This window comes from Bos indicus, chromosome 12 (assembly GCF_029378745.1).
Source record: "Bos indicus isolate NIAB-ARS_2022 breed Sahiwal x Tharparkar chromosome 12, NIAB-ARS_B.indTharparkar_mat_pri_1.0, whole genome shotgun sequence".
In the NCBI taxonomy this organism is placed as follows: Eukaryota; Metazoa; Chordata; class Mammalia; order Artiodactyla; family Bovidae; genus Bos; species Bos indicus.
In genome coordinates this window covers 81,775,071-81,800,821 of record NC_091771.1, presented here as the reverse complement: position 1 = coordinate 81,800,821, position 25,751 = coordinate 81,775,071, and the positions used below count along the sequence as shown (strand labels likewise).

Here is a 25,751-nt window from a genome sequence, read left to right as displayed (position 1 = left end):
ATTTGCAATGCAGATGAAATTATGCCGAAAAGATGCCTAAGAGTTTATCAGCAAAGAGTTTCAAAGTTTTAAAAGAGCCCACTCTTACATCTTTTCATGGAGACGTTTCCGGGGACCTGACGCGCTTGGTCACTCTGGACTTGAGAACAGAAGGACGGATGGGCTTGGGGCAACTATGCAGCTTTTTGTTTAATGGGGTCCCCTCACCCCCAACCTTGTAGATGCTGGGCAGCATCTGGAACGTCTCAGGAGTATTTCACTTGTGCTCACAGTAACTCCAGGAGTCAGGCACAGGCACGGTGCCCACTCTGTGAAGAAGCAGGGCCGTGAAACAGGAAGGGGCAAGCATGGCGAGGTCTGGACATCTGGTCACCCATGGCATCCTGACTGACTGTGCCTGCTGCCCCAGAAGGGCTGGAGGACGCAGAGGGTGGAGGCCAGGCTGGGGGGAGGCTGTGCCGGACAAGCCGGGCCTGGATTAGGTCACCTGTAAGATGCCCTGCTTTTATGTGGATGCCCTGATCCACATTTTCTGATCCAACAGTTCAGATTCCATATATCTGGAATATTCTTTTCCTCCCCTCTTCCGAGAACTGACCTGCTCAGATTAAATACCTATCATTCCATGAGGTTTTTCCTTCCTTGAAAAAAAAAAGTCAGCTCTCCTTCCCATAAGCGTTCACAATTTAAAATACTTCTTCTCTCAGTCACATTCTATCTCACCATTTCAACTTCCATATTAGACAGTACATTTTCTAAGAGTAGAGACTGTCAGGTTCTTCTTCTTTTTTTAACATTCCTCTCAAGGGTGTCCCAAGCAGTGTTTGCTCAATAAACACCTCTGAATCAAATTTAGTTAGGGACTGATGAAGGTGGCAACAGATACATTTGAGGAAGCAACTTCAATCAGACACTTTAGTGGCCAGAGTAAATTGTAGTTTAAATGTAATTAAAACTTAGTATTAGATCACCTAAAAAAATTAGAATTTTTAAGATTACAAAATGGCTGTCTTACAATTGTTGACACAAGAGACTTAAGTGAAAAAGCAGTTTTGCATGGAAATGAGAAATTAATGCTCCTAGGAATCCCTTGTACATAACTGGCAGCTACACTGTCCACTATTATTATTTTTTTAAACACCCAAAACATTTTGTATTGGGATATAAGTCAATTCCACTATCATTAGTAACAAGAACATAGCAATGTTTCAAGAAGGCTCCGTGGAAGGATGCTGACAATGGCCAACCACCTATTTTGCAAACATTTTATTCTGCTTGAAAACTGCTGCTTGTAAGATTCATAAGACCTTTATCAGCAGTATGAATGATGTAATGCCAAGAGTTCCAGCAGTTTACCATCAAGCATTTTGTATTTAAAAAAAAATCCTGACTGCAGCAGGCGGAATCTCGAAAGGAAATGACCGTCCTTTCAGGCAGTCTGAACAGTTTCTGTTTATTAGTTTATAGCAACTCTAAGAGAAGGTGGGACTTTCTACCCTTGTCAGTTAAGGACCCTGGGGTTGGAAACAAACCCAGGCGACAGAGGAAGAAGTGATCCTGGACAATCCATCAGGAGATGAAGGCAGGAGCTCACGAAGGGTAGACCGTCACAGCAGCACGTGGAAACACTCCCACATGGAAGGAAACTAATAAACGCACAAATCTGGCTTCACTAGTTTTACATATCACACTAGGGTTTATTACGGCTAGACTATAATCCCCCTTCTCAAGTATTTCTGTCAACCAGTTTCATAAAACTGAGGTTGCTAGATAATAGTTTTAAGCTAATTTTCTTTTCATTTTATTAAGCGTTACAAGCTAAATTTGGAGTATGTCATGCTATATTATTCGTCAATAAAAGGTTGAAAAATTAGTTTTACAGGCTGCTATGTGCTTCTCCGTATGTCCAGTTCACACAAACCCCCAAATGGCTGGACTGTGTGATGACAGTCACTCTAATCTCTCCACCACGACAGCACCTGATGGTGGAGAAAGCCAATGACTTTGCTTTTTCTTAAACGACTAGAGAAAACTACCACCAAATATTTAAGGATGGAGTATCCCCAACCTGATAACTCCCAACGATAAGGATATAAACAAATACCAGAAAAGGAGGATATTTTCAATAACCAAAAAAAGTCACCAAGAAATGAGATGCAAGAAAGAGTATTTACTGGTTAGGTACTTTTTTATAATAGCTGCATCAGGCCTGGGGTCAGTCTTCATCGCAATATAAACTGCTAGGGCTGTTTGATCTATGTGAGAAATTACAGCATTTGCAGCTTCAACAATTTCGTTCAGTCTTTTCATTCGTTCCTGAGGAGGAAAGAGAAGAATAAATAAGAAAAAGGAAGTATCTCTGAGCAGCCGGACTCTGAGGAGTGACAACCGCGGTGGTGCAAGAGCAGGCGGGCTGCAGGCCAGGGCCGGGTGCCACCTCCCAGAGTGACCTTCATGACCACCAGCACCTCTAGAGAACCTGAGCGCAGACGGGAAAATACCTGCCCCTACACTCCCTGCCAGCAATGAACAGTAAGACTCAGCCAGAGACCAAGCTCATAGAGACGTAAAGTGTTTTCTCCAAGGCAACCCCTTTCCCGGGTATCTTATCAAGACTTAAGAAATGTGATTGGCTATGTTACCCTGGTTGCACACCACACGCAAACAGGAGTAAGAAAAGCACTAGCTGATGAGTCTCACTTTGAGGACTGCAGTGTGGTGGCCCCAGGAATCTGCTCCCATCGGTACCTTCTGGCTCACGCTCAACCCTTCAGGACTCTGAGCTGATCAGGGCTATAAGCACCGTCTACAGCCACGGCTCCCAGCGGGAGCCGGTCCAGTCAAGACAGCTGGGAGCTAGGACAATCGTTAAATACACAGGAGGATCACTCTGCTTCTGCTGCAGCTGCTCAGGCTTCCAGGAGGCCAGGACCACTGCCTTCTGCTTCCAGCTGTTTTCAGGTCAAGGTCAACAGAGCAATCCTTAGGGTTTCCTATCTCCTCTTTCTCCCATTGACCGAACAAGACCAGCTAAGAATATTCGTTCAACCAAATGATATAGTAATGGCCAAGTCCAGAGCTTTAGGAAAATAGCTCAACAGATCATTCAAGGTGAGGAAACATGTTTTCAGTCACCAGGAAGAGATGATCAGGACTGGATCTTTATTTCAAATGCAAACATTATATAATACTGCAAGCAAAGTAATACACTCATAGTAAAAAATAAGCATGCCCAACCTTTTCAGCATCCAACTGATGAAGTCGTGCAACGTACAAAGGAAGGTAATTAGGGTACGTTTCCTTCAATTCATTATAAATGTCACTAGAATCCAGCCTATGGAAATAAGAAAGAAACAGTCATTATTTAGTTCTTTTAGAAAGAAAAAGATCTGTCACTCCTATTTAATACTGTTTTGAAGCTCCAGTCAATATCCTAATGCATCGATCTGAAATATAATTATTGACAAAGATTTACAGGTAGTATAAATCCATGTCTCTAGAAAACCAAAAGAATAAAACTGAAAATTATTTCAATTATGAGTTCAATAAGATGGCTGGATAAAAATAAGCATCAACAGCTTTCCTACATACCAGCTACAACTCAATTTATTAAAAGGAAGCAGGAAAAATTCAGAAAGAGTTAAGATGAAAAGATCTAGAAAGGTCTAAGATCTACAAAGAAGGAAAATTTACACTTTCTTGAAAAATCTGAAGTCTTGAATGAGTACAGAGACAAATGTTGCATGTTCCTGGCTAGGGAAGCTGAGTAAACTATATTCTTGCTGATTATATGTTGGGAGGAACAGCAGCTGAGGTTGGGGTTTGCCACACTGGGTGTGATGTCACTGCTTCCCAGAGCGGGCAGGGCCTCGGGGTCTCAGCGGTGCCCGGCCGGGCAGACCCTCTGCTTCAAAAGCAGAGGCTGAGCAGGAGGGAGTCCCTGCCTCTCAACCAAATTCACCCAGGACTTGGCCTCAGCAAATGCTGTTCCTCCATTGTCTGCGTGTTCCCTGCATCATTTCCAGATGCCTGAAAAGGTGGTTTTAAATTTGCTCATAACCAAACTGTAACTGGAAAACCAGGATCCGCCCACCTGCTACGTGTATAAACACAGAGACAGGTAACAACGGGACACTGATGATCTCCGCAGAGTGGGCAAACGGTGACAGGTTTTCTTTGCACCTTCCAATAAAGTTCCCTTCCAAGAGCAAATGAGGATAGGATTAAAATAAAAACTCTCATTACAAAGGGGAATTCAAAAATAAACAGAATTACAGGAAAAATTTAGAAGCACCTGCAATCCTATTCACTGTTGACATTTCTGAATACAGTCTTTGCATATTTACTAAGGGCTGTTGCAGCTGGGAAAAGAGAAGTAAACACTTGGAAGATTCAAAGCCATTTAGAACTTACTTTGTCATCCATTGAATTTTAAGATCTCGTAATGCTTCAGTGAACTCTTCTTTCAGATCTTTCTCTTTTTCCGAGTCTTTTTCCTTGTCCTTGCTGCCGTTCTTAGTCTTTGTTGGAGGAGATATCAGGTAATAATGAACAGGGATTACATCCTGCGGAGAGAGTCTTAAATTAACACGCGTGATTATTTTGCATACTTAGAAATCTTCACTAGCTGAACAGCACGTTAACACGGGCTGCCCCTGAGCGGTACTACATTGCACTTTGGATTCTAAGGGCCACAATGCATCTCAAGTTCCAATCTGTGATCAAAGTCATTTTCTCCCAAACTTTAGGGAGATGATGCTTCTATATCTCCTTTAAAACAAAGGAAATAAGGACAAATTTTCCCCCATGTATGTGTATTTGGTATTCTTGGTTTTCTGTGAAAGGTTAACTACAAAAAAGTACTGAGCGATCACATTTTATTTCTGAGGAGGGAAATTAATTAGAATTGAAAAAAGGAAAGATCCTCTTTTCTAAGTAAATTTAAAGAGAAATTTCTTTCTTTATTCAACTGAGACCCCAAGACGTGCAAGGTAATTGCTCTAAAACAAAGCAGACAAGGGCCTTCAGCGCTGCGGGAAGACAGCCAACAAATGGGGTAACGGGTGAGTAAATAAACAACTTGGGTAACGACACAGAGTATCAGGAGAACAGACCAGGGTGAGGGCACGGTGTGACAGCTGGGTAAGGGGGGCTGGTGGTGAGCCTGTGTAGACAAAGTTGTTAACAGAGACAGTCTAAGGAGCTGATGTCTGAGCTCATGGAGCCTCAGTGACCTAAATGAGAGAACTGCAATGAACCTAAAGAACCAAAACGAGGCGGGGAAGGAGCACTTGCAGGGACAAGACGAGCAAGGGCAGAAACTTGAGCGGGGGCGGCAAGCGCAGGGCGAGCTGCTGAGACTCGGGCGGTGGCACAGGGAGCTGAGCTGACAGGACACGGTTAGAGAGGACGGGGGTTATTCCGAGCCCAACAGGAGGAGCCGGGCGCAAGGCAGTGGCATGATCAAAGATCTGTGCTCTTGGCTGACTAACACTGGATCCTGGATGGATGAACCATTCTGGTTGGCGCTTAAGAACTCTTTGATACGATATTTGGAGACTGGATGACAAGAGGGCAAAAGTGGAGAGAGAGCGGAACAAGTTGGCAAGAAGCCCGGGTTTCCTGACACAGCTTGGAAAGGAAGAACGGCTGAGAGAAGAAATGAACAGACCGGGGATGCCCCGTGAGTGCAGGGCCGATGGTGTCTGCTGGGGTGCTTAAGATGAGGGGCTGGACGAGACCAGCAGGGGTAGAGAGAGGGAAGAGAGTGGGCCCTGGTGTGGGCCACAGCGCTCCATCGCGGGGGGACCGTCTGAGGCCACCTGAGAGGTGGCATCAGACGGGAGAGGGAACTGTCAACCTGGCTGCACAGTGGCCATGGGCACTGACGGGGGAGTGGCTGCAGGGGAGGCGGGCAGGGGGTCGGCAGTGAAGGCCGAGTGAGAGGGAGTCGAGGAGAGAAGGGGAAGTAAACAGGTAGAGATGGTTCTGAGAAGTTCTGCTTTGACGAGAGCCCATGTAACTACCTCGATCTGCATCTATTTCATCAACGTGTACATCTGCTCTTGAGAAAAGTTAACGCGGTGTCTGGGCAATGACAGCCCATGTTATACTTGCTGTTTTTGACCCAATAACTAAGCGGCCCTAATTACATCATTATTAAGACAACTTCTAAAATTCTATCTTCAGGTTTATAGTAAAAGTGGTGCTATGCTAAAATCTTGTATGTGTTTTCATTAACGGAGCTGCTGCAATTGAAACAAATGGCACTTCTGATGTTTTTAAGGCCCCAATCACGTAATTTCAGGAAAAAACTCTGCACGGGTTGAGCCACAAAACAGTACTGGCTTCATCTTTGCTAAAACAGGCTTCTGAGGTGTGAATGCTACATAAAATACGTCCATTCTGACAGCTTCCACAATTAAACTTTACCTGGGGGTACTGTAACAGGAAGCACGGGAGCCACTGGGTAGCAGTGCTAAGAAAACAACAACTGCTGTTTCAGGAGGACTCACTCCAAGCGCAGAAACCCACGGGCGGGGAGCAATCTAAGAAATCCACTCTTGGCCATTCTGGCGCCACGCAACCTCTGAGGTCAGGGGGCCAGAGCCCGTGGACAAAGGCCTCCAGAGACATGTGAGCCCGGGGAGAGGAGAGGGTCCCTGCCACCACCCTGCTCACCCCTCCAGGTTCACTGTCCTGGGTGGGCGCTGGCCTGCGCTGGAGCCAGGTCAGAAGTGCTGGCACCCTGGAGTCGATGATTCGTCACCAAGTTCTTAAAGGGACAGACACTTTGTGTCATCTGTGTAGCAGAGGCCGCACACCTAAGACTTCGAGGGGGAAGTGACTCCAACCTCTGCCCCACTCCCTTGGAGTCACGCTCCTGTGCGGTGCTGGACTTGCCCAGGGGAGGGCACTGGGCAACCAGCACTCCCTCTGACCGAATGTGCGTCCCCCTGGGGACCCCGCCTCCTCGCCTGAGCAGGGAGAGGGACAAACTTCAGGAGGGGAAGCCTCTCTGTTGTGAGGCAATGCCTCCTCTGAGACCCACAGGTAAGGCATTGGCTAAGATGTTTTAGTAAAGAGAGAAAACAGTTGAATTTAAAATGAACAATCCATTAAACAGAACTGATGATTAACAATGAACTCTAACAAAGATCTATATATAGATAGAGAAAAACCATATATAATAGCAACCATAAACTACACTGAAAATGCAAGAGACGGGGGAAGTTAATGATGAAGGATCTTGATTAGGTAATCAGCATTATATACATTAAATATATAACAAATTAGTAATTATAAATGTTAATACTGTCCCATAACAAAAGTTCAAGACAAGCACTATTTTTATTATTAAATATTATGGACATGGCAGTTTTAATCCCCAACCAAAAAAAAAAAGTTATTTTTTATTTATTTTATCATGGTCATCTGTTCTTTTTGTCAAAACATATTTTTACAACTCAACTTCTAAAGGGCTTAGTATAGGGTCAATTTAACAAATAATTTTATACCATTAAATCAAAAGAAATCTTGATTATGATTTAAAAAGACAGTCAAAAAAGACTATTCAGAGCAGAAATGCTAGAAGTTTCTCTACAGCAGACAATAGTAAGCCTTTTTTTAAAGAAAAAAAATCACTCCAGCTATTCACAAAGAATTTCAGCAGTGTTTGAATTTATCAACAGTTAGAAAATCAAACCTATCTGCCAAATCAGTAACTATTCTTTGGACAATAAAACACACCACCATTTAAATTCTGGTTCAAAACATAATACCTTTATCTCTTAAATTATTTAAAAAATATAAATTCAAAATTTTTAAATCTTCACACGAAGTAAAATAGCTATTTTAAAAACTAATATCATATTTGAGTGCTATTTATGATGTTAACTATATTCTTTCACATTACAATGAACTTAAAAATGGATAGCATACATTATCAAATCAAAAGTCACTGAGACCCAGAGGACAAATCCACTGAAGATTATGTACAAAAAGTTGGTATTTTGTTCAGGTGATAAATTATATATATATAAAATTTTATAATATATAATTAAAATATAAACTATATATTTATATAAAATATATAATATGAAATTATAATTTATATAAATTTATATTATGTAATTATATATATAATTTTATCATTGTAATGCGATTAGGAAACTATAAAAATGATTATTTTTAAAATAAGAGTGTCCCATGAAGACGTGGGAGAAATGGAGGCGGTGACTCCAACTATCAGCTCTAGAAGCTTCCTAACCACAGGAATAAGGTTTCTATTCATATGATAGTTTCTTATCTCAAGTAATCTAATACTAACAAAATTCACCAAAACTCCCAAAGACCAACCAGACTACACAACAGGAAGAAAACACCCGCTCTGCCTTTGAGACGTGCACCGTCTTTTGAGTAGGCAGAGAATGCCTGCGCTCATTCTCTGAAGCAGTGGCTTTCAGGATTCAGGATGTTTTCAAAATGAATCAAAGATCAGCTACACACAAAATGAAATTACAGTTTTGTGAGCCTGATGAACTGACACTTTATTTCATTCTGTTTTTGTTTTAACGCTGGTTAAGTTCCACTGGATGAATCCGCACGGCCTTCCAATGGGTCAAGATGCTCAGCTGAGGAATGTGGTCTTCAGAGAAGACAATGTTCCTTTATCCCCCTGTGGTGCATTTTGTTTGAACAGTCTTTACCGTTACATAGTAATACAGAATTTCAGAAGTCATTTTAATAAAGACAATTGATCTTTTATAAAATGGTGATCGCCATTTTCAGATCACTATGAATTTTCTAGATCACTAGAAACAGCATTATCTTTTGTTTCTATCTCAAAGCACTAACTCTCACCCTGCAGTACTTACTGCCTGAGCCATACATCTCTACAACAATGCATGATGTCAGCAGGTCCTCTTCTCTAAAGTAGACTTGAAGAAGAGTTTTTCAAGTTAAATTTCGCTCCAGCAGCCAGTCAGAGACTCTTAAAAAGCAGCAGGGGAGCAGGTCAGGTCACTTACTAGTTATGGTCTTAAGGTCTGCTCGTGCTCAGTGTAAGTTTTAATTTGGGGCCAACAGTTCTTAACTCCTGTTCCTGCTACACCCGCTGCTCTTTTTGTCTCTGCCTTTCTAGAACTAAGAAGACGCAAGGGCAGGAAATACACTTCACTTTAAATATTTTAATAATATTTTATTAATCAAATCATCCCACTTAAGAAATGTCTTTAGACTTTAAAAATAACTTTGTCATATATAGCTAAAAAAAAAAAAACACAACACATTCATCTCTCTATATGATTTTAGAAATTCAAAAGTTCAAGTATTATTCCTTGGTCATACGTAGAGTACGAAATGAACAGTATTAGAATTTTCTCTATACACAAATAAACCAGGGGTCTTCAAGAAATGTATGGCAGGAAACAACATTTCAGAGAGCAGTATGTCAACATTGATAAGCTAAAAGCATTATACTGCAGAACTCAAAGAAAGGAAACTAAGGGAGAGATTTTTTTAAAAAGATAATAGTGACAGAAAAAGAAGTTTAACTAATATGCAAATAAGGCTTTAAGACATCTTTGTAAAGAACTGACAATCAGTACCTTTTTAAATTTTCCTTGTCGTTTTGCTGCAGACTGCCCCTGGGAGTTAGAAGGACATTCTGTAAGAAAACATGCAAAATCTACACAGGATGGTGACACCACCTCTGCCTAATTCTCGTCCAGCTTCCGTTCTACCTGGATGTGTCTTAGAAGGGTCAGGTCTGTCACCAAAATGGCAGGCTTTTAAAGAAAGCAATCCCGCCACTTGAATTGTGTTTTTTGGGAATAAAAGTGCACTCAAAAATGTTATTCCTAAGGGTCAATGTACTGCAACAATTTGTAAAGCAAAATCCCATCAGTTATCACAACAGTTTTGAAGACATTAAAAGTTAGCTGACGGTTCAGAGCCGGATTTTCAAGGACATCACAGCAAGCACACACGTCCAGGCGCTAGGACAGCATCATCCGAGGTGACTGGGAGCATCAGCGAGGAGCAACACGGACCACAGTTACCTTCGCCACCGCCCAAAGCTTAAAAAACGCAGCCCCAGACTGAGGTCAGATGACATAAACAATGTGCTGCGAATGACAATTAACTCTATGGCTTTAGGATTCCTCAAGAAAATCTACCCTGGTAAGTAATAACTACAGCCAATCCCGTCTGCTTACAATTTAATTTCACAATGGCCTCTTAAAGAATACAGCCAGGAAGCAGAGCTCTGAGCGGCTAAAAGCGAACTTCCACGATCACAATACTCTTCTGCCTTACTCATTATAGGCAGCGGACACTTCAGAAGAGTTGTCTGGATGAGAAGCCTCGCTGGTGAGGCCCCAGAGCAGAGGCAGCAATGTTTCCCTTACCGGAAAATGAAATCTCCCTAAAAAAGACTACTAGGACTTCTCAAAATCAGTGCATCTATGAATTCCAGAAACTACGGATTCACTGCACATTACACTGAATGTTTATAACTTACACTAAAGTACACATAAGCAAATAGTATGAACTGAAGTAAGACTCAAGGAATGTTAGGGAAAACAACTCCTAAGGACAAAAGTCACAACTGATGACACTTCTCTGTTAGCAAATAAACCATCTTTGGTTCAACAGTGGTTAAAAAATGAATGAGCATACTTGTTAAGATGTTTGAGATCTATTCATTTTGATAACAGCACTCATAAATTCCAGAATTAAGTGGTAGATTTACTTTGTAAGAACTAAAGCTGAAGAGAAATGTAAAATTGTTAACAACGACAACTTTTATTGGCATGGAGATGAAATGACTTTAGGACAAAAGGAAATATACCCATATAATAAACACTGTTCTCACAATAAATCTGTAATGAAAACAGATGGAAAGCAAAACAGATACCATCAAACCCAACATTTACCTCTAAAATATAACCACCAGATATGTTTTTAACAAGAGGCGCAATTTTGAAACTACAACACCAAAAGAAGCATCTTGCAGTTATCTCTACAATTACACAAAATTCCCATAAGAGAAAGGTCTGTGTAAGTGAAAATTACTGCTTATGAGCAATAATTGTTCTGACTGGTTTTTAGAAGTCACCCAAGAAGATCTGATTTTTTCCCTGTATCCACAATACTACATTCTTAAAACTCAATAAATTCTCTAATTTTAAACATCCCATTCACTTAAGACAAGTTTAATCTGGATCTATGTATTTCATGGGAAGTTCAAGTACAGTAACCGTGCAAGACAGGACAGGTTCAAGGCCCAAGAACTTAGACTTGGGAAAAAAGAATACTAAATATATAAAAATACAACCAAACATTAATTAACCTTTACTAATAACTTGGGAAAAAAAACTATTAAATTTCATTTTCCAGAGAGATCTTCTCTTTTATTGTAATGTGGAATTAATTTCCATTTTTAAAGAAAAGGAAATTTTAGAACAGGCAATTTCAATTTAAAAAAAAACAAAAAAACAAAAAAACTACTTACAGCTTTCTTTCCAAGTTCAGTCTTTGACAACGTTAAGGATCCTGTGAGGTAGCACCCAGGTCCGGCCCCTTTAGGTATTCTAATCAGAAGATTCAAAAGAGGAGAAAAGGAACAAAAGAGAAAGTTTCACAAGGGTAATTAGGGGGAAAAACATCACAACAACTGCATCCTGAAATGATTCCCTTAGCTAAGATTTCAAAAGCCAAAGGGAGAAATAACTTATCTCTAAAGGGGCATGACAACGCAGTCTAAGTGTAGCCTCAGGCAATAAACTAGCACTTTAAAGACCACAGAGAATCAGACAGACACTGAAAGCAAGTCATGTTATCACTTACTTGTCATCGGGTAAGGAAGTGACAAAGAACGGCTGGTTGTATTTGGGGGGTAACGTCAAGTTACTTGATTTCTTCTTTCCTAGAAGTGCAAGGCTATGATTCTCATGGATATCTAAGCTCAGGGTATTAGACAACCTATGAGAAACAATGAATGGGAGATCTTTCAGGCGTTCCAGATCACTGATTTGCTCGTGACGGATCTGCAGTCGAATTGTGTAATCTCCTTTCTCCAGTTTCAAGGAATACTGAAAAAGAAAAGTATTTGGGAAGAGTGAAGTTGAGCCACATGAACGAAAGCCATCACCTAGGGGACTGACAGTAGACGCCCCCTTACACAGCGCTCAGTGTGCGACGCACAGGGCACGTTACGACGCACCCATTTACACGGGCACAACATCCCGACTGTGCAGGTGAGCAAGGGTGAGGGCCAGAGTCGTCACGTGACCTGGCCGGGTCACGTGACCTGGCCGGGTCACGTGCAGAGTAGAGAATCAGGGAGCTGAAGGCGGCTCTGGCTCTGGAGCCCTGTGCCTCCTACAACAACAGGCTACTCCTACGCTCTCAGCTGACTCCGTCTCCACTCAAAGGCAATGACCTCCCTGTTCATGGGTCTTCATAGGCACGTATAAAACAACACGAGAATGAGCGAAACTGGGGTGCTGTGTAATATCGCAGACAGACAGAGACGCTTGTTTCCATACACACGACTGGTAACCTTTGGATTACATCCAACACGCCACCCCGCTTACTGCAGACAGCAGAAACGGGAGCCCGTGGACATGAAAGAATATGAATCTACTCAGCACTGTGCTCCATCCAGTCAAGCTGCTCAAGAGGATGGAACACTGTCCTCTCTGTACCAACAGGTTCTTCTGAGACTAAAGCAACCGCAGGAGCGGCTGCAATAGTAACCCGTCCGCACTCGGGACACGTGCCTGGCCTCACCGTGATGAGAATGGAAACCATTCCTTAAGTGACTGAAACCCTACAGAGATTATTTTTACTATTTAGCACTGAATTATTAATGTTACAGGAAGTATGTAATTTCTTGGTCATAACATTTCAATCAGGGATAAAATTCTTATAAATGCTAGGATTAAGAGACTGTTTTCCTTCCAAACGACAGTGCCAGGCACAGCACCTGGCGGACAGTCAGTGATCAGTACTCAGCCCGCCGACAAGGAACACATCTCAGAGTTCTAATAACCTGAGGACAGGTGCTCAGATCCAGTTCAGACCTGGGACCACTTTTCAGTGCTCACGTATCCTGATGGTTTGCTCTCAGCATTCAGATGGCAGTGAGCACAGGGTCGGAAGGAGAATAATGAAAGGCTCTGCCAGCCGGTGTCCGTGAGCGTCCTTCTGGGCCCCTCTTGACCCAAAGCCAGACGGAGCCCAAAGGTGCAGCTGTGCAGCTGCAGCAGACAGAGGAGCTGCCAGCCTCGTGTCAAGCACTGAACACGCATCACAAAGCAGGGACATCACCAGAGCAAGAATCCGGGCTTCACTGGCTCAGGAAACGGCTTCTGTGAATTCTAAAAATCACTGCCCACTTCCTACCTGATGAGGATACGCGTCGCCGGAGCCCATCTGTCTCTTGTTCTGGTCAAATATGATCCAGAGCTGACTGTCGAATTCCGACTCATACAATAACTCACAGAGCAGCGGGCAGCTGGGGGTCACTTCCCCGCTTTTGGGCTGTAAAAAAAAAAAAAAAAAAAAAAGAATGATTACTTGAAATGGTTTATACGATTTCTATCAGATCTGTAATACTGTTATCGATGAAACTTACATTAAAAGTATTAAACACATTTTATTGAGGTAACCAATCTTAAAAATGCAGAACACTCAGTATTTAGGAACTAAAAAAACGTATTTCTCCTTTACAAGGTTTAAAAAACACAAACCTAGGTAACTGCATTCATTTATAAAGCAATATGTATTCTTTAGGATGCTTAATTCATTGGTTTTTAATAAAACAAATATATTTATAAGGTTGAAATTAGACAATCCACCAGTATCAAACCTCTCCCCAGCGGTAGCTCATATTATGCTTCAATAAGAGTTTTACTAAAATCTTACTGATTCTCCATAAACTTCGATCTGACATTTATGCTCATCTCAACTACCTTTACCACCCATTCAACCAAGGAGCCATTCTGACGTCTCACTGTGTCAACACAGAGAGCAAAGAGGCCCAGTTTCCTAATCAGAAGGCAGCTGGCTTCGACAAGACACTGAACCAGAGGACAGGTACCGGAGGACAGATGTCAGTGACGACAACTAAGACTCAAAGGTCAGGTCGCCACGAAGTAAGAAGTTGTGACTTCAGATCTGAATGGTGCTTACATCATTATATATCATAATTTCCCAAAGAATAACTCTAAACTAGCCAGTGTTATTTATTTGATTCTATTTCATATATATGTATGTATACACACACACCCCCATTGAACACACTGTCCTTTCCTTTTTTATGATTTATAAAAACACAGAAATTTGTTGCAAGGGTATACCTGATTACACAAACACTTACTTGATGAAAGTTGTAAGTCAGGATCATCTCATAAAGTTGACGATTATTTGGCAAAACATCTCTCGATCCTAAAGGTTTTGTTTTTGCACTCAGTGGGCTGTAATCAGACAATTGCATAAGAGTCAAAGGTTCATTTCAATGAGAAAAAACTATAAGCAGCGAAAACTATGGCAAATCACAATAACTGATAAATGAGCATTCCTGGACACTATCCTTCCCAGTGTATTTTATAACACTTTAATCATTAACTTACATAATTCTTTATTGACCAAACCACAGAAACACACAAAGTTAAAACTCTGCAGCATTAAAAAGGTAACACCCTTTTCATGATAAAAACATTTTCAACTACCAACTAAGAGTCCTAATGTAATCAGATCCTGGTACTAGCGTGATGATCCTTAATGGGGCTGAAGGACAGGTCTGAACGCAGACAGTCCTGCCCTCGTCACAGGGTGGGTCCTGTCAGGTGCCCCCGAGGGCTCCAGGTGCATGTCACGTAAGGTCTCCCCAGAGACCTGTCCAGTTTTCTAGGCTGGAAAGTCATGCAGTGAATTTTCATCTCCAGCCTTCATGTGACTTAAGGAAAAAAAAGACCCTTTCCAAGGAGCGCAGAGGGCCCTCCCACCCCCTTGAAACCCAACACTGTCGCCCTGAAGCATGTAAGATACCGCAGTGTTTGCACCCAGCTCTTCAGAGTTATGCAGGGAGCCAGGTCTTCATACTTCAAGGAGGACTGCACGTCAAAACGGTTGATTCCTTCTGATGCATGCTACAAAGGATATTTATCAAATTAGTTTCTCCAACTTACTGAAAATGAACTACATTTTAAAATACTTAAACCTCAAATAAATGTGTCAAATACAAAGTTTGTAAGCACCCATTAAAAAAGACTATTGCTATTTCCTGAACATAGGTAATGTCCCCATTAAAATTTAAATCTAACCATCGACATTATTTCACAGTGACATGCATAACTGACCTTGAAAATGATGGAAAGGTGAACTTACAATGTTTAACTGTGGAGCAGTACATACAATCCCATGGAAAGAAACAGTGTAGTCAATGTTGACATCGCTGAGACTTGCCCACCAGCGAGCAATGCAAAACTCGATTGCTTTCCCACCCTACAGAGAAAAATGAAACATACTGTAAATGTGTGAATCACAAAATACAAACAGATTTGCACAGAGAGAAAACTCCAAGAATCTTGTTATTAGCTACGCCTGCTGCTGCTGCTAAGTCGCTTCAGTCATGTCCAACTCTGTGCAACCCCATAGACGGCAGCCCACCAGGCTTCCCGTCCCTGGGATTCTTCAGGCAAGAACACTGGAGTGGGTTGCCATTTCCTTCAGTGAATGAAAGTGAAAAGTGAAAGTGAAGTCGCTCAGTCGTGTCCAGTCGACTGTAGCGACCCCATGGACTGCAGCGCCCCCATGGACTGCAGCCTACCAGGCTCCTCCGTCCATGGGATTTTAGCTACGCCTGGAGTTACCCAAATCAGCTGCAGAGACAGAGCACAGGTATTTAAATACACAGTTATTTACCCATAATCCTAAACTGCTTGTTGTAAGAGATCTGAGACGGTTTCCAAGTACATATAATAAATTAACAGTGAAAACAACCAGAATAAAAACAGGACCAAAGGAAAAATCATTAAGAACGATGGCAAGAGAAGGGGTATGACAGCTGTGTAGGAATTTTCAGTAGTCACAGGTAGTAGTCTTGGGCTCAGAGCTGCCTGGCAACCATGGTCAAATGAAATTATGGTCCCTCCCTTCTTTCTTTTTATTAAAAAAATCAGAAACAAAAGCTGTTCCTTGGATACTGAGTTTTCAATTTTCTAGTAATCAGTGTACTCAGTTCAGTCTCTCAGTCATGTCTGACTCTTTGTGACCCCATGGACTGCAGCACACCAGGCTTCCCTGTTTATCACCAACTCCCTGAGCTTGCTCAAACTCAAGTCCATCGAGTCAGTGATGCCATCCAACCATCTCATCCTCTGTTGTCCCCTTCTCCTCCTGCCCTCAATTTTTCCCAGCATCAGGGTCTTTTCCAGTGAGTCAGTTCTTCACATCAGGTGGCCAAAGTATTGGAGTTTCAGCTTCAGCATCAGTCCTTTCAATGAATATTCAGGTTGATTTCCTTTAGGATTGACTGGTTGGATCTCCTTGCAGTCCAAGGGACTCTAAAGAGTCTTCTCCAACACCACAGTTCAAAAGCATCAATTCTTCGGCGCTCAGCTTTCTTTATGGTCCGACTCTCACATCCATACATGACTGCTGGAAAAACCATAGCTTTGACTAGATGAATCTTTGTTGGCAAAGTTATGTTTCTGCTTTTTAATATGCTGTCTAGGTTGATCAAAGCTTTTCTTCCAAGGAGCGAGCGTCTTTTAATTTCATGGCTGCAGTCATCATCTGCAATGATTCTGGAGCCCAAGAAAATAAAGTCTCACTGTTTCCATTGTTTCCCATTTGCCATGAAGTGACTGGACCAGATGCCATGATCTTAGTTTTCTGAATGTTGAGTTTTAAGCCAACCGTTTCACTCTCCTCTTTCATGTTCATCAAGACACTCTTTAGTTCTGCTTTGCTTTCTGCCATAAGGGTGGTGTCATCTGCATATCTGAGGTTATTGATATTCCTCCCGGCAATCTTGATTCCAGCTTGTGCTTCCTCCAGCCCAGTGTTTCTCATGATGTACTCTGCATATAAGTTAAATAAGCAGGGTGACAATATACAGCCTTGACGTACTCCGTTCCCAATTTGGAACCAGTCTGTTGTTCCATGTCTGGTTCTAACTGTTGCTTCTTGACCTGCATACAGATTTCTCAAGAGGCAGGTAGGGTGGTCTGGTATTCCCATCTCTTGAAGAATTTTCCAGTTTGTTGTGATCCACACAGTCAAAGGCTTTGGTGTAGTCAATAAAGCAGAAATAGATGTTTTTCTGGAACTCTCTTGCTTTTTCCATGATCCAACAGATATTGGCAATTTGATCTCTGGTTTCTCTGCCTTTTCTAAATCCAGTTTGAGCATCTGGAAGTTCGTGGTTCACATACTGTTGAAGCCTGGCTTGGAGAATTTTGAGCATTACTTTGCTAGCAATGTTAGATGAGTGCGATTGTGTGGTAGTTTGAACATTCTTTGCACTAGAAAGTTTAAAGATGAATCATATTACTGAGTTGGTGATGGACAGGGAGGCCTGGCATGCTGCAATTTATGGGGTTGCAAAGAGTCAGACACGACTGTGCAACTAAAGTGAACACATACAAGAACACAAGTGAAAGTTTATCTTCTCATCACTTATCTTCTGAGAAGAGATAAAGATAAGGGATCCAACTCAAAACACTAGGTAGCAAGTTTGAAGAAGGTCACCAGTGTATTCCCCTTCTAGAAGGAAGCCCCCATTTCTCACACTATAGGTTAAGTGTGGAAATCTGCAACACTGAAGTAATTTGTAGGAAGGAGTGGCAGTTTTCACCTATAGAGCAAATTAACCTCATGGATTCTTAACAACAGGGCAGTAATAAAATGACTAAGGTAAATAAAAAAGTCTTAAATATGGAAATAGTCTACCATACAATGAGAAAACAATCTCAACCAGGGTCCACTTTGTCAAGTGCCAGCATCTAGCATACCAGAACTTTCTTTTGACTAAATTATTTAAGAGTCAGAGAGATTAGTATTTACCTCACTTGGTCTTAAGTGCCTTAGTAAGATGACCTATCTTCTGACATTACTCAGCATTAATAAAACACACAGGCCCAGAGTGCTCTGAATGCAAACTACCAAATCAAATCAAAATACTTAAGTCTTAGGTCACACCAAGGGCTTTCAGGTGGCTCAGTGGTCAAGAATCCTGCTTGTCTGCCAAGGAGGAGACTTGGGTTCAATCCCTGGGTTGGGAAGAGGCCCTGGAGGAGGGTGTGGCAACCCACTCCAGTATTCTTGCCTGGGAAATCCCATTGATATAGGAGCCTGCTGGGCTACAGTCCTTGCAGTCACAAAGAATTGGACACGACTTAGCGACTAAGTAACAACAGCTCACACGAAAGACAAATGGAAAACAGTTTTAGAATTTCAGACTGTTAATTAAAACTTACTAAGACTGGAAAAGCTTCAGTGAGCGTTCCCTTCTCTGGAAGGGAACAAAATTTGTAGAATTCGTGACTTCTGTACGCTCTCTGCTTCACAAGCTGCACTGCGTGGAGGACGAACTTGGCAGACACCTCAGAAGAACAGGAGCACACGGTGACCTCTGAGGCGAGAAGGCAAGAGGCAACACTGTCACTCAGGTTTCAAATGGACACAAATTCCGTAAGGCCTACGCCTACATTAGGGGAATCAGCTATCAAGAATAAAACGATACATTCAAGTGAAACCTGCGTATTTCCTTAAAAACAATGAATTGACAGAATATTAATTAAGATGAGAGGGTAGGAAAGTTAGCTATGGAAAATAAACAAATCAGGATTTAAGTGAGCAACCGCTATGCTACAAAGAACATGAAACAGAAGCGGTCCACAGATGGACACACAATTATCCTAGCTGGGGTATTTTAAAAATCTCTTCCTCCTCTGTTGCTAAGTTCAGCCTTTTCTCTTACTTTAGCTAAAAGCCAATCAGTCCCTGATAAAGAGGACTTTACTTTTAGAAACCTCTGTTTGTTACCATGCCAAAGTTCCATTAGTTTCCCTCTATTCAACTTCACTGATAAGTTTTCCTAATCTCTCCCCCTTGGTTTATCTGCTCTGGCCTTCAGAATCCACATACAGATGGGGGGGCAGGTGGTGGGAGGGAGTTTCAAGAGGGAGGGGACATGTGTCCTGACTGATTCACGCTGTTGTATGGCAGAACCCAACACAACATTGTAATGCAATTATCCTCCAGTTAAAGAAAAAAGCAAAAAAAAAAGAAAAACAAAAAACAAAAAAAGACAAATGGGCAAGACAGACTTTAATTTTACTTACCAGCCCATGTTGCACCCTCAGGAACTTCAATAAAATGCCTTCGAATCTGACCAGGTTTAAAATGTACATCTGTCAAGGCTAGGTCATAATGTGTTGATTCATTTACTCTAAAAATTAATAAAAATTAATGATTAAACATGATACTCTCATTAAAAAGGGCTTCATATTGTAAACCAACTGGCACTCTAGATTTCAACAGCTCCTGAGAAATGAACACAGGAAGTTAAAGGCTGGGAACAAAACGGTATGCACAGTATCATCTCATCTTTGCAACACTTCAGCAGAGAGAACTGGGGGGAGCCCAGTGTAGATGATTTTTCTGCTTTTTACTCGTTTTATAATTTGTCTATAATACACCCAGACACACAGTTCTTTTTTGTTGCTGTTGTTAACGGAATTCTACAACATCCACATAATTTTCCAAAAACCAGAATCTGGACTGTTTTGAGTCTAAAATGCTAAAATCAAAGGCAATGTTTTGTGACTCTGATACTGTCTTATCCTCTGAAACTGCTATTAAATTTAATCCCTTTTGTAGCTTCAAAATGCACCCATGCCAGAAATGACACAGTATGAAGGAAACTACTTTCATAGGATTTTTAAAAAGGATCAGGGAAACCCCAAAGTCAAATGTTTACTTATCCACACTGGAAAGCTAAAGTAGACACTAAGGACTAACTCTACTCAGTGTGACGAACATTTAGTGAGGGCCTACTCCGTCGGGGGCACGGCTACTAGAAGCTACAGGCGCAGCAGTGAATGTTCTGTTTTCCTTTTCCTCGGCCAGTCCCGTGGGACAGAGCGCCCAGCAGAGATGCTGAACGCAGCATGCTCTGGGAGGCGGGGAGTGCTGGTGGAAAAGATGCCAAGTGCTTCATCTGTGCGGAGTGGTCCCAGACAGCTTCCATCAGGAGAAGAGGTCTTGGCCGATTCCTGAATCTTACACGTTACCTCGTCTAGTAAGTTCCTGTCGGACTTGCAGGGAAAACGCGGCTGAGAATTTAGCCGTTCTGCATTTCCTCACCTGTGTCACTAGTTATCTCCGTTTCATTCTATGCCTCATACAGGCTGAGACCTACTGCATGTTAAATATTACTATGCAACTAAGTCAAAAGAAAGGGCTAACTCGCGTTTCCCAGTTTCCAGAACTCCCATCTCGGTCTTCCCCTTCATGTACTGGACCATTTTTTGTGTCTGTTCTGTACAGTGGGCTCCATGTGGGATTACATAAGATGCAGGCCCTGAGTCTTCTGTGGGCTCACAGTCAAATGGGGTCAATTAAAAATGACAGCACACTAGCTCAAGCCTAAACCACGGGTGTGTAAAAGCGAGAAGCAGCAGAAAGGAAGGACTCCCTTCAGCTGGGGATGACCGGGAACCTGCCTGGTCGCTGGGTTAGGAGACAGGGGCCTAACGCAAAGAATCAGCTGTGCAAACAGGCCCGTCCTGGAGACAGCGGAAAGGTCAGCTCTGGTGAGCTCGTGGGAATATACAAAGTGGTGATGGAGCCGCAGGAGACACGGGCTCTGCAGGACCACCGCTGGCCATCTGCAGAGCAGGATCCTCGGGCGAGATGATAAAGGACCTTATACGGAAGCAGTATGATCAGACCTGACCCTTCAGTCTGGGGTGGAAGGCAAGATGGGAAGGGAAGAGCCTGGAAACAGAGGGGACTAGAAATGCGGAAGAACCAGGGGACAATATGATTCCAGAGATGGGGGTAGCGGTGGCAAGGTCGGGGTGGGAGGGGACAAAATCACTGTCAGGACACTGCAGAGGCTTCAGGCCTCCAGCCTGGGCGGTCGGGAGGGCGCCGTCACCCTGGTGGAGGGCAGGCGGCAGACGCCATTAATCCTCCTCCCTGTGAACAGGAGCAGCTGACCGACCACGTGCCATCTTGGATGCTGAGCAAGAGCAGAACTAAAATCCAGTTCCTTGGTTCTGGCCTGCGGATCCTTTACAAGCTCAGCCTGTTTCCATGAACAGCCACCTCACACTTAAACGAACGGCACACTGGTGGTGACTGGGCACTTACTTTGCTGCGATGACCGCGGTGATGGGGACTCTGAACAGAGGACCTGCGTTGGGCGACGCTATGTCATAGCCACATACCTTGAGAAAAGAGTTAAGTGTCAGTATCCACAAACGAAGCTTCTTTAAAAGGAGAGAATGAAAGAAGGTGGACCTACTCACAGAATAAATTAATCTCATATTAAAGGTGAAACGTCCTAAGTAAAAGCATCAATTTTCTGATGTCACAGCACGTATCAATGGCAAGAGGCCTGAACAACTACATGCAGGCCAAGCCTTGACTAACTCAGACTAATGGGTGAACGGTCTGCCACACAAACACTCTGCACAGTGCAAAGAAGGCAGAGCAAAGGCGCGCAGGCCGTACCTCCGTGTAATGCAGTCCTTCCCGTAAGCCCCTGGGGTCCACGCGGATGTTTACGTGTCTGCACTGGTTCATGAGCTCCAAGTGGCTGGGACACTGAACCCACGACGAATTCGAAGTTAAGGCTAAATGAAGCTGGAGGGATATCTTCTCAGAGTTTTCTGGCATTAAAAAAAACAAAAAGTGAAGATTAGCTCTGTTTTCCTCTTCTTCCATTTTAAAACGTTCTCTAGTCTCTCAAGAACATTCAGCAGCAGGAAAGCACCGTTGGCTATAAAATGTAGGAGGCACAGGCTCCCCAAGCACAGCCCACACACACCAGTCACACAGCCTCCCTCACACGTGTTTCAGCACGCTTGGGGTCCATCCACACGCCCACCCAGCACGGCCACAACCTTAACATAAGGTGTTTAGTGCTGTTTTCTCATACTGCGTGCAGTCAACAGAATCTAAGAGACTCCTAATTTACAGGCACGACAGTCTTGTTTACATTCACTGAGCTGGGCTTCTCCCTGGTTGCTTCTGATTTTCCCACTCTGCAACCAAAATCTGGCTCTTACACTCAAGCAGTAAAGGTGGGAAAGAAAAGGCATCTGACGCTTTATGATCCACAATTTAATTAAGAGCTCTAGGTGACTGAAGGTCCATTCTACTATTTTCTTGTAGTCACACTGCTAACTCAACTGCCACTGTATCAGGGTCCCCAGTTGCCATCAGTTTCCCTTTGCTCTGAAATGCACAGTAATATTAACATTGTTCATTCCTATCTCCTCTTTAAAACATCAGCCTAAACAGCACCTCTCTATTACAGTACAATTCAAACCAAAAATGTGAACAGGTGAGCTTACTCTCTGGCTATCACCCACCAGTATTTTCTGGAAATACAGGTTCAATGCCAACGCCATGATCCGAAGGTGCGGCCACCTGAACAGGATCTCGGAGGTAGATGCCACGGTTAGTTCCCACAGTAACAGTGAAACCTAATTTATTAGCGAACGATGTGTTCTGAACGAGGTAGTCATAGGCTTTATCAACCTAATTAAAAGGATACAAACAGTAAGATACACATAGTTGGGTCAAAAAAACCTTCTGTTGCAAATCACCCATTTCATTTCAGTTATAGCAAAGTACAAGCAAGAGTCAGCTTCAACATTCTCCTCTCTGAACTACATGACAAAGCCCATCAGGAGGACAGTTCTACCTCACTGGACAAAACCCTGGTCCAGCCACGGGACTCACCTTCCACTTCACCCTCTTACTCCCAAGTGATGATGCTAGGAATCCTCCACGTGCCATTATGCCTGGTCAGCTTTTACCTGCTGCCCTCTGCCATCTCTCTATATGTCTTACATCAATTACATTTCTCTATCTTACCACCACAAATTCAACTATAAAGTCTCTTTTCATACCTTCTTCGTTTATGGTTCAGAGAACTACTCTGGCCATATAGTCAACAATTAGAAAAACTCAATCACTATAGTAGGGATATTATCCAATAACAGCTAAAATATTATCCTATTGATCTACAGCCTGCTTCTCACACGACAATACCTGAATAATACCGTGTCCTTGGGCAAATACTTCTATGTTGTCAGCCTTCACTGCAGTGTTTTCAAGAGCTCTTCTGACCGAATGAACTGTGTAGTTAACATCATTAGCTTTCAGACCTAAAATCAAAAGATGAAATCAAGAAACTAGTGTTTATTACAGAAGACAGTTACTGGAAACGCTTCCCCAGCCTCCCCCTGCCCTAGTATGGATAATGTGTACGTTTTCTGCTTTTAATGTTTTTGTGTCTCAACACTCATTTTTTAATCTTTTTTTTTTTACAGTATGACTCATAACACAACGACTTCATTCAATGAAAACTTCCGCATGCCCACTGTGACGCAGCATGAAGGTGGGCTCGGCACAGGGACCAAAAGGCATTCCAATCATGTTTTCCTTAAGACAGTGCTGGTCAATCAGCATGGTCACTGGCAGAAGGTCTCAACCAGGGCACACAGGATGTGCACCAGGGGTACGAAACAAGCCAGCAAGATGCTCAGGCCCCACGCAACCAATCAGCACCTTGGAGACCGGATCCCAGGAGGCTGCTGACAAGCCTCCTGGTCGACAACAGGGACAATGAGGCTGCGGGTGACTGTCTACATGACGCGGAGGCCACCCAGCCGCCCACCTTCTGACGTTGACTGTTTTGAGGTGGAAGCGAGTAAGACAGCACGCCTGTCCTCTCCAGAACTAAACATGCAAATACTCATGAGGAATGTAGAACGTGAACCAAAAAACATGGGAACATGACGGCACTTTAAGAGTCAACCGAAAACGCAAACGATTTTGTCAGGATCTGGAGAGGCGATGCTCCCATCAGAACAGATACTGTGTCGGCTCTCAGGGAATACACGGGCGTTCACAGGGCCAAGACTCGGCGGGAAAGGAATTCCAGGCAGACAGAATAGTGTGCCACAGACAAGAGGCACCAGCGAGCCCGAGATGCTTGGAGAGGCTGCACAGTAGAGCGAGAGTGGAGCCCAGTCAGTGCCGATGGCCCCATCCTCCACGTCAAGCATGCAGCCGCCTGCCCATCAACCTAGAAAGTCCCGCCTCCCCATGGTCCGGTTCACCGGCTCCATGGCAACGCTTCCTACCCTCTACTATGTCATGGAAGCGATTTTTTACTTTGTTCATAGTCTGTTCCTCCTCCAACTTTAATATCAACTTCACACAGGCAGGTCTTTTTGATGTTTTGTTCCCTACTTTAGCCCCAGGCCAAAATAAAGCTTAATAGTCAGTAACAGCCAATAAATATGCTTGCTGAGTGAATGCACGTTCAAACCATTAAGATCCCATAAATGATTCTCCACCACTTTACTGTGGGCCAGGTCATTACCAATTCAACCACGTTTTCTTGCCCTGAGAACTTTAGAGAACAAAAATATCTGTCTGCAAGAAGAGAAAGGTACTCAATTACTTTTTATGGCTACAATTTGTCTTTATTTTATGCCATCAAATTTATTTTATGAAACTGTCTAGACACTTCACACCTCCTTAAGCAAGCTTATAAACAAGTAAGCAGTGGATTTTAGAGCTAGGACTGAGGTGAAGCACAGGAAGGACAGAGGATCCTGGCACGCTGCAGTCCATGGGCTCAAAGACAGACACCACCGTGACTGAATAACAGCAAGGCGAAGTGTAAAATGATACTTTGAAAATCCGTTTCTCCGTGTCACTTCTATCTCATTAAGAGTACTTAAACTGACAGAAACATGTGGAAGAGCCGACGACTCGCAGCTCCAGCAGGAGACTCTGCGGCGGGGTTAGCTGGGCCGCGGGGAGGCGCTCCTCACCTGACAGGACCAGGGCGATGCCCCCGCAGGCGTTGGGAGACGACATGGACGTCCCGTTCATGAGCTGGGTGCCCCGCAGCGTCCAGTTGGGGACGGAGGCGATGGCGCCGCCCGGGGCGCTGACGCTCACTCCGAGGGCCCCGTCAGCGCTGAAGGAGAGCAAGGCAGAGTCTGCTTAGGGAGGTGGGCACTGGGCCAACGGGCAAATGAACTCAGGGCAAAGCCCTGCGCCTCCCCCCAGGCAGTCGGACAGAATGGCTGTGACAATCCCACGTTGGGAAGACCCCTGGAGAAGGGAAGGGCTACCCACGCCAGTGTTCTGGCCTGGAGAATTCCACAGACTGTGCAGTCCATGGGGTCGCAAAGAGGCGGACACGACTGAGCGGCTTTCACTCCACTCCACTTCCACGCGCGACCTACCTGGGGCCTCGAGAAGACCACGTGTACTGATTTGCAGGTAACTTCTCTCTCAGAGAGTACTCGGCAACCATCATATCAGGAGAAACGTAGGCGCCGACACCTGCGGGGGGCGGGGAATGTGGTCACTGACAGAAGGATCAGGGGTCGCGACTCGAACCCCACTGCTCCCCCAGCCATGGGATCCCGGCGAAGCCCCTGTTCTCTGGACACCACCGTTCTCTCTCACAAGAT

The 25,751-nt window shown here is 43.5% G+C and overlaps 1 protein-coding gene across 6 annotated transcripts in view; it reads right to left on the bottom strand.

Annotated features, from left to right (window-relative positions):
- TPP2 (tripeptidyl peptidase 2) overlaps positions 1 to 25,751 on the bottom strand; it is a 59,333-nt gene that overhangs the window by 6,306 nt on the left and 27,276 nt on the right. For 2 of the 6 annotated variants that reach the window (XM_070800454.1, XM_019971681.2), the window contains 18 exons: positions 25,521 to 25,620; positions 25,101 to 25,249; positions 23,305 to 23,420; positions 22,620 to 22,788; positions 21,757 to 21,914; positions 21,394 to 21,470; positions 19,359 to 19,465; positions 18,492 to 18,646; positions 15,397 to 15,513; positions 15,058 to 15,158; positions 14,387 to 14,483; positions 13,411 to 13,548; positions 11,851 to 12,095; positions 11,516 to 11,594; positions 9,609 to 9,647; positions 4,414 to 4,565; positions 3,238 to 3,334; positions 2,186 to 2,316 (listed from right to left, as the gene is read on the bottom strand). In XM_070800454.1, coding sequence (XP_070656555.1) covers positions 2,186 to 2,316; positions 3,238 to 3,334; positions 4,414 to 4,565; positions 9,609 to 9,647; positions 11,516 to 11,594; positions 11,851 to 12,095; positions 13,411 to 13,548; positions 14,387 to 14,483; positions 15,058 to 15,158; positions 15,397 to 15,513; positions 18,492 to 18,646; positions 19,359 to 19,465; positions 21,394 to 21,470; positions 21,757 to 21,914; positions 22,620 to 22,788; positions 23,305 to 23,420; positions 25,101 to 25,249; positions 25,521 to 25,620 — 2,227 coding nt within the window. The other 4 variants (XM_070800455.1, XM_019971682.2, XR_011569810.1 and 1 more) reach the window with 3 other exon arrangements.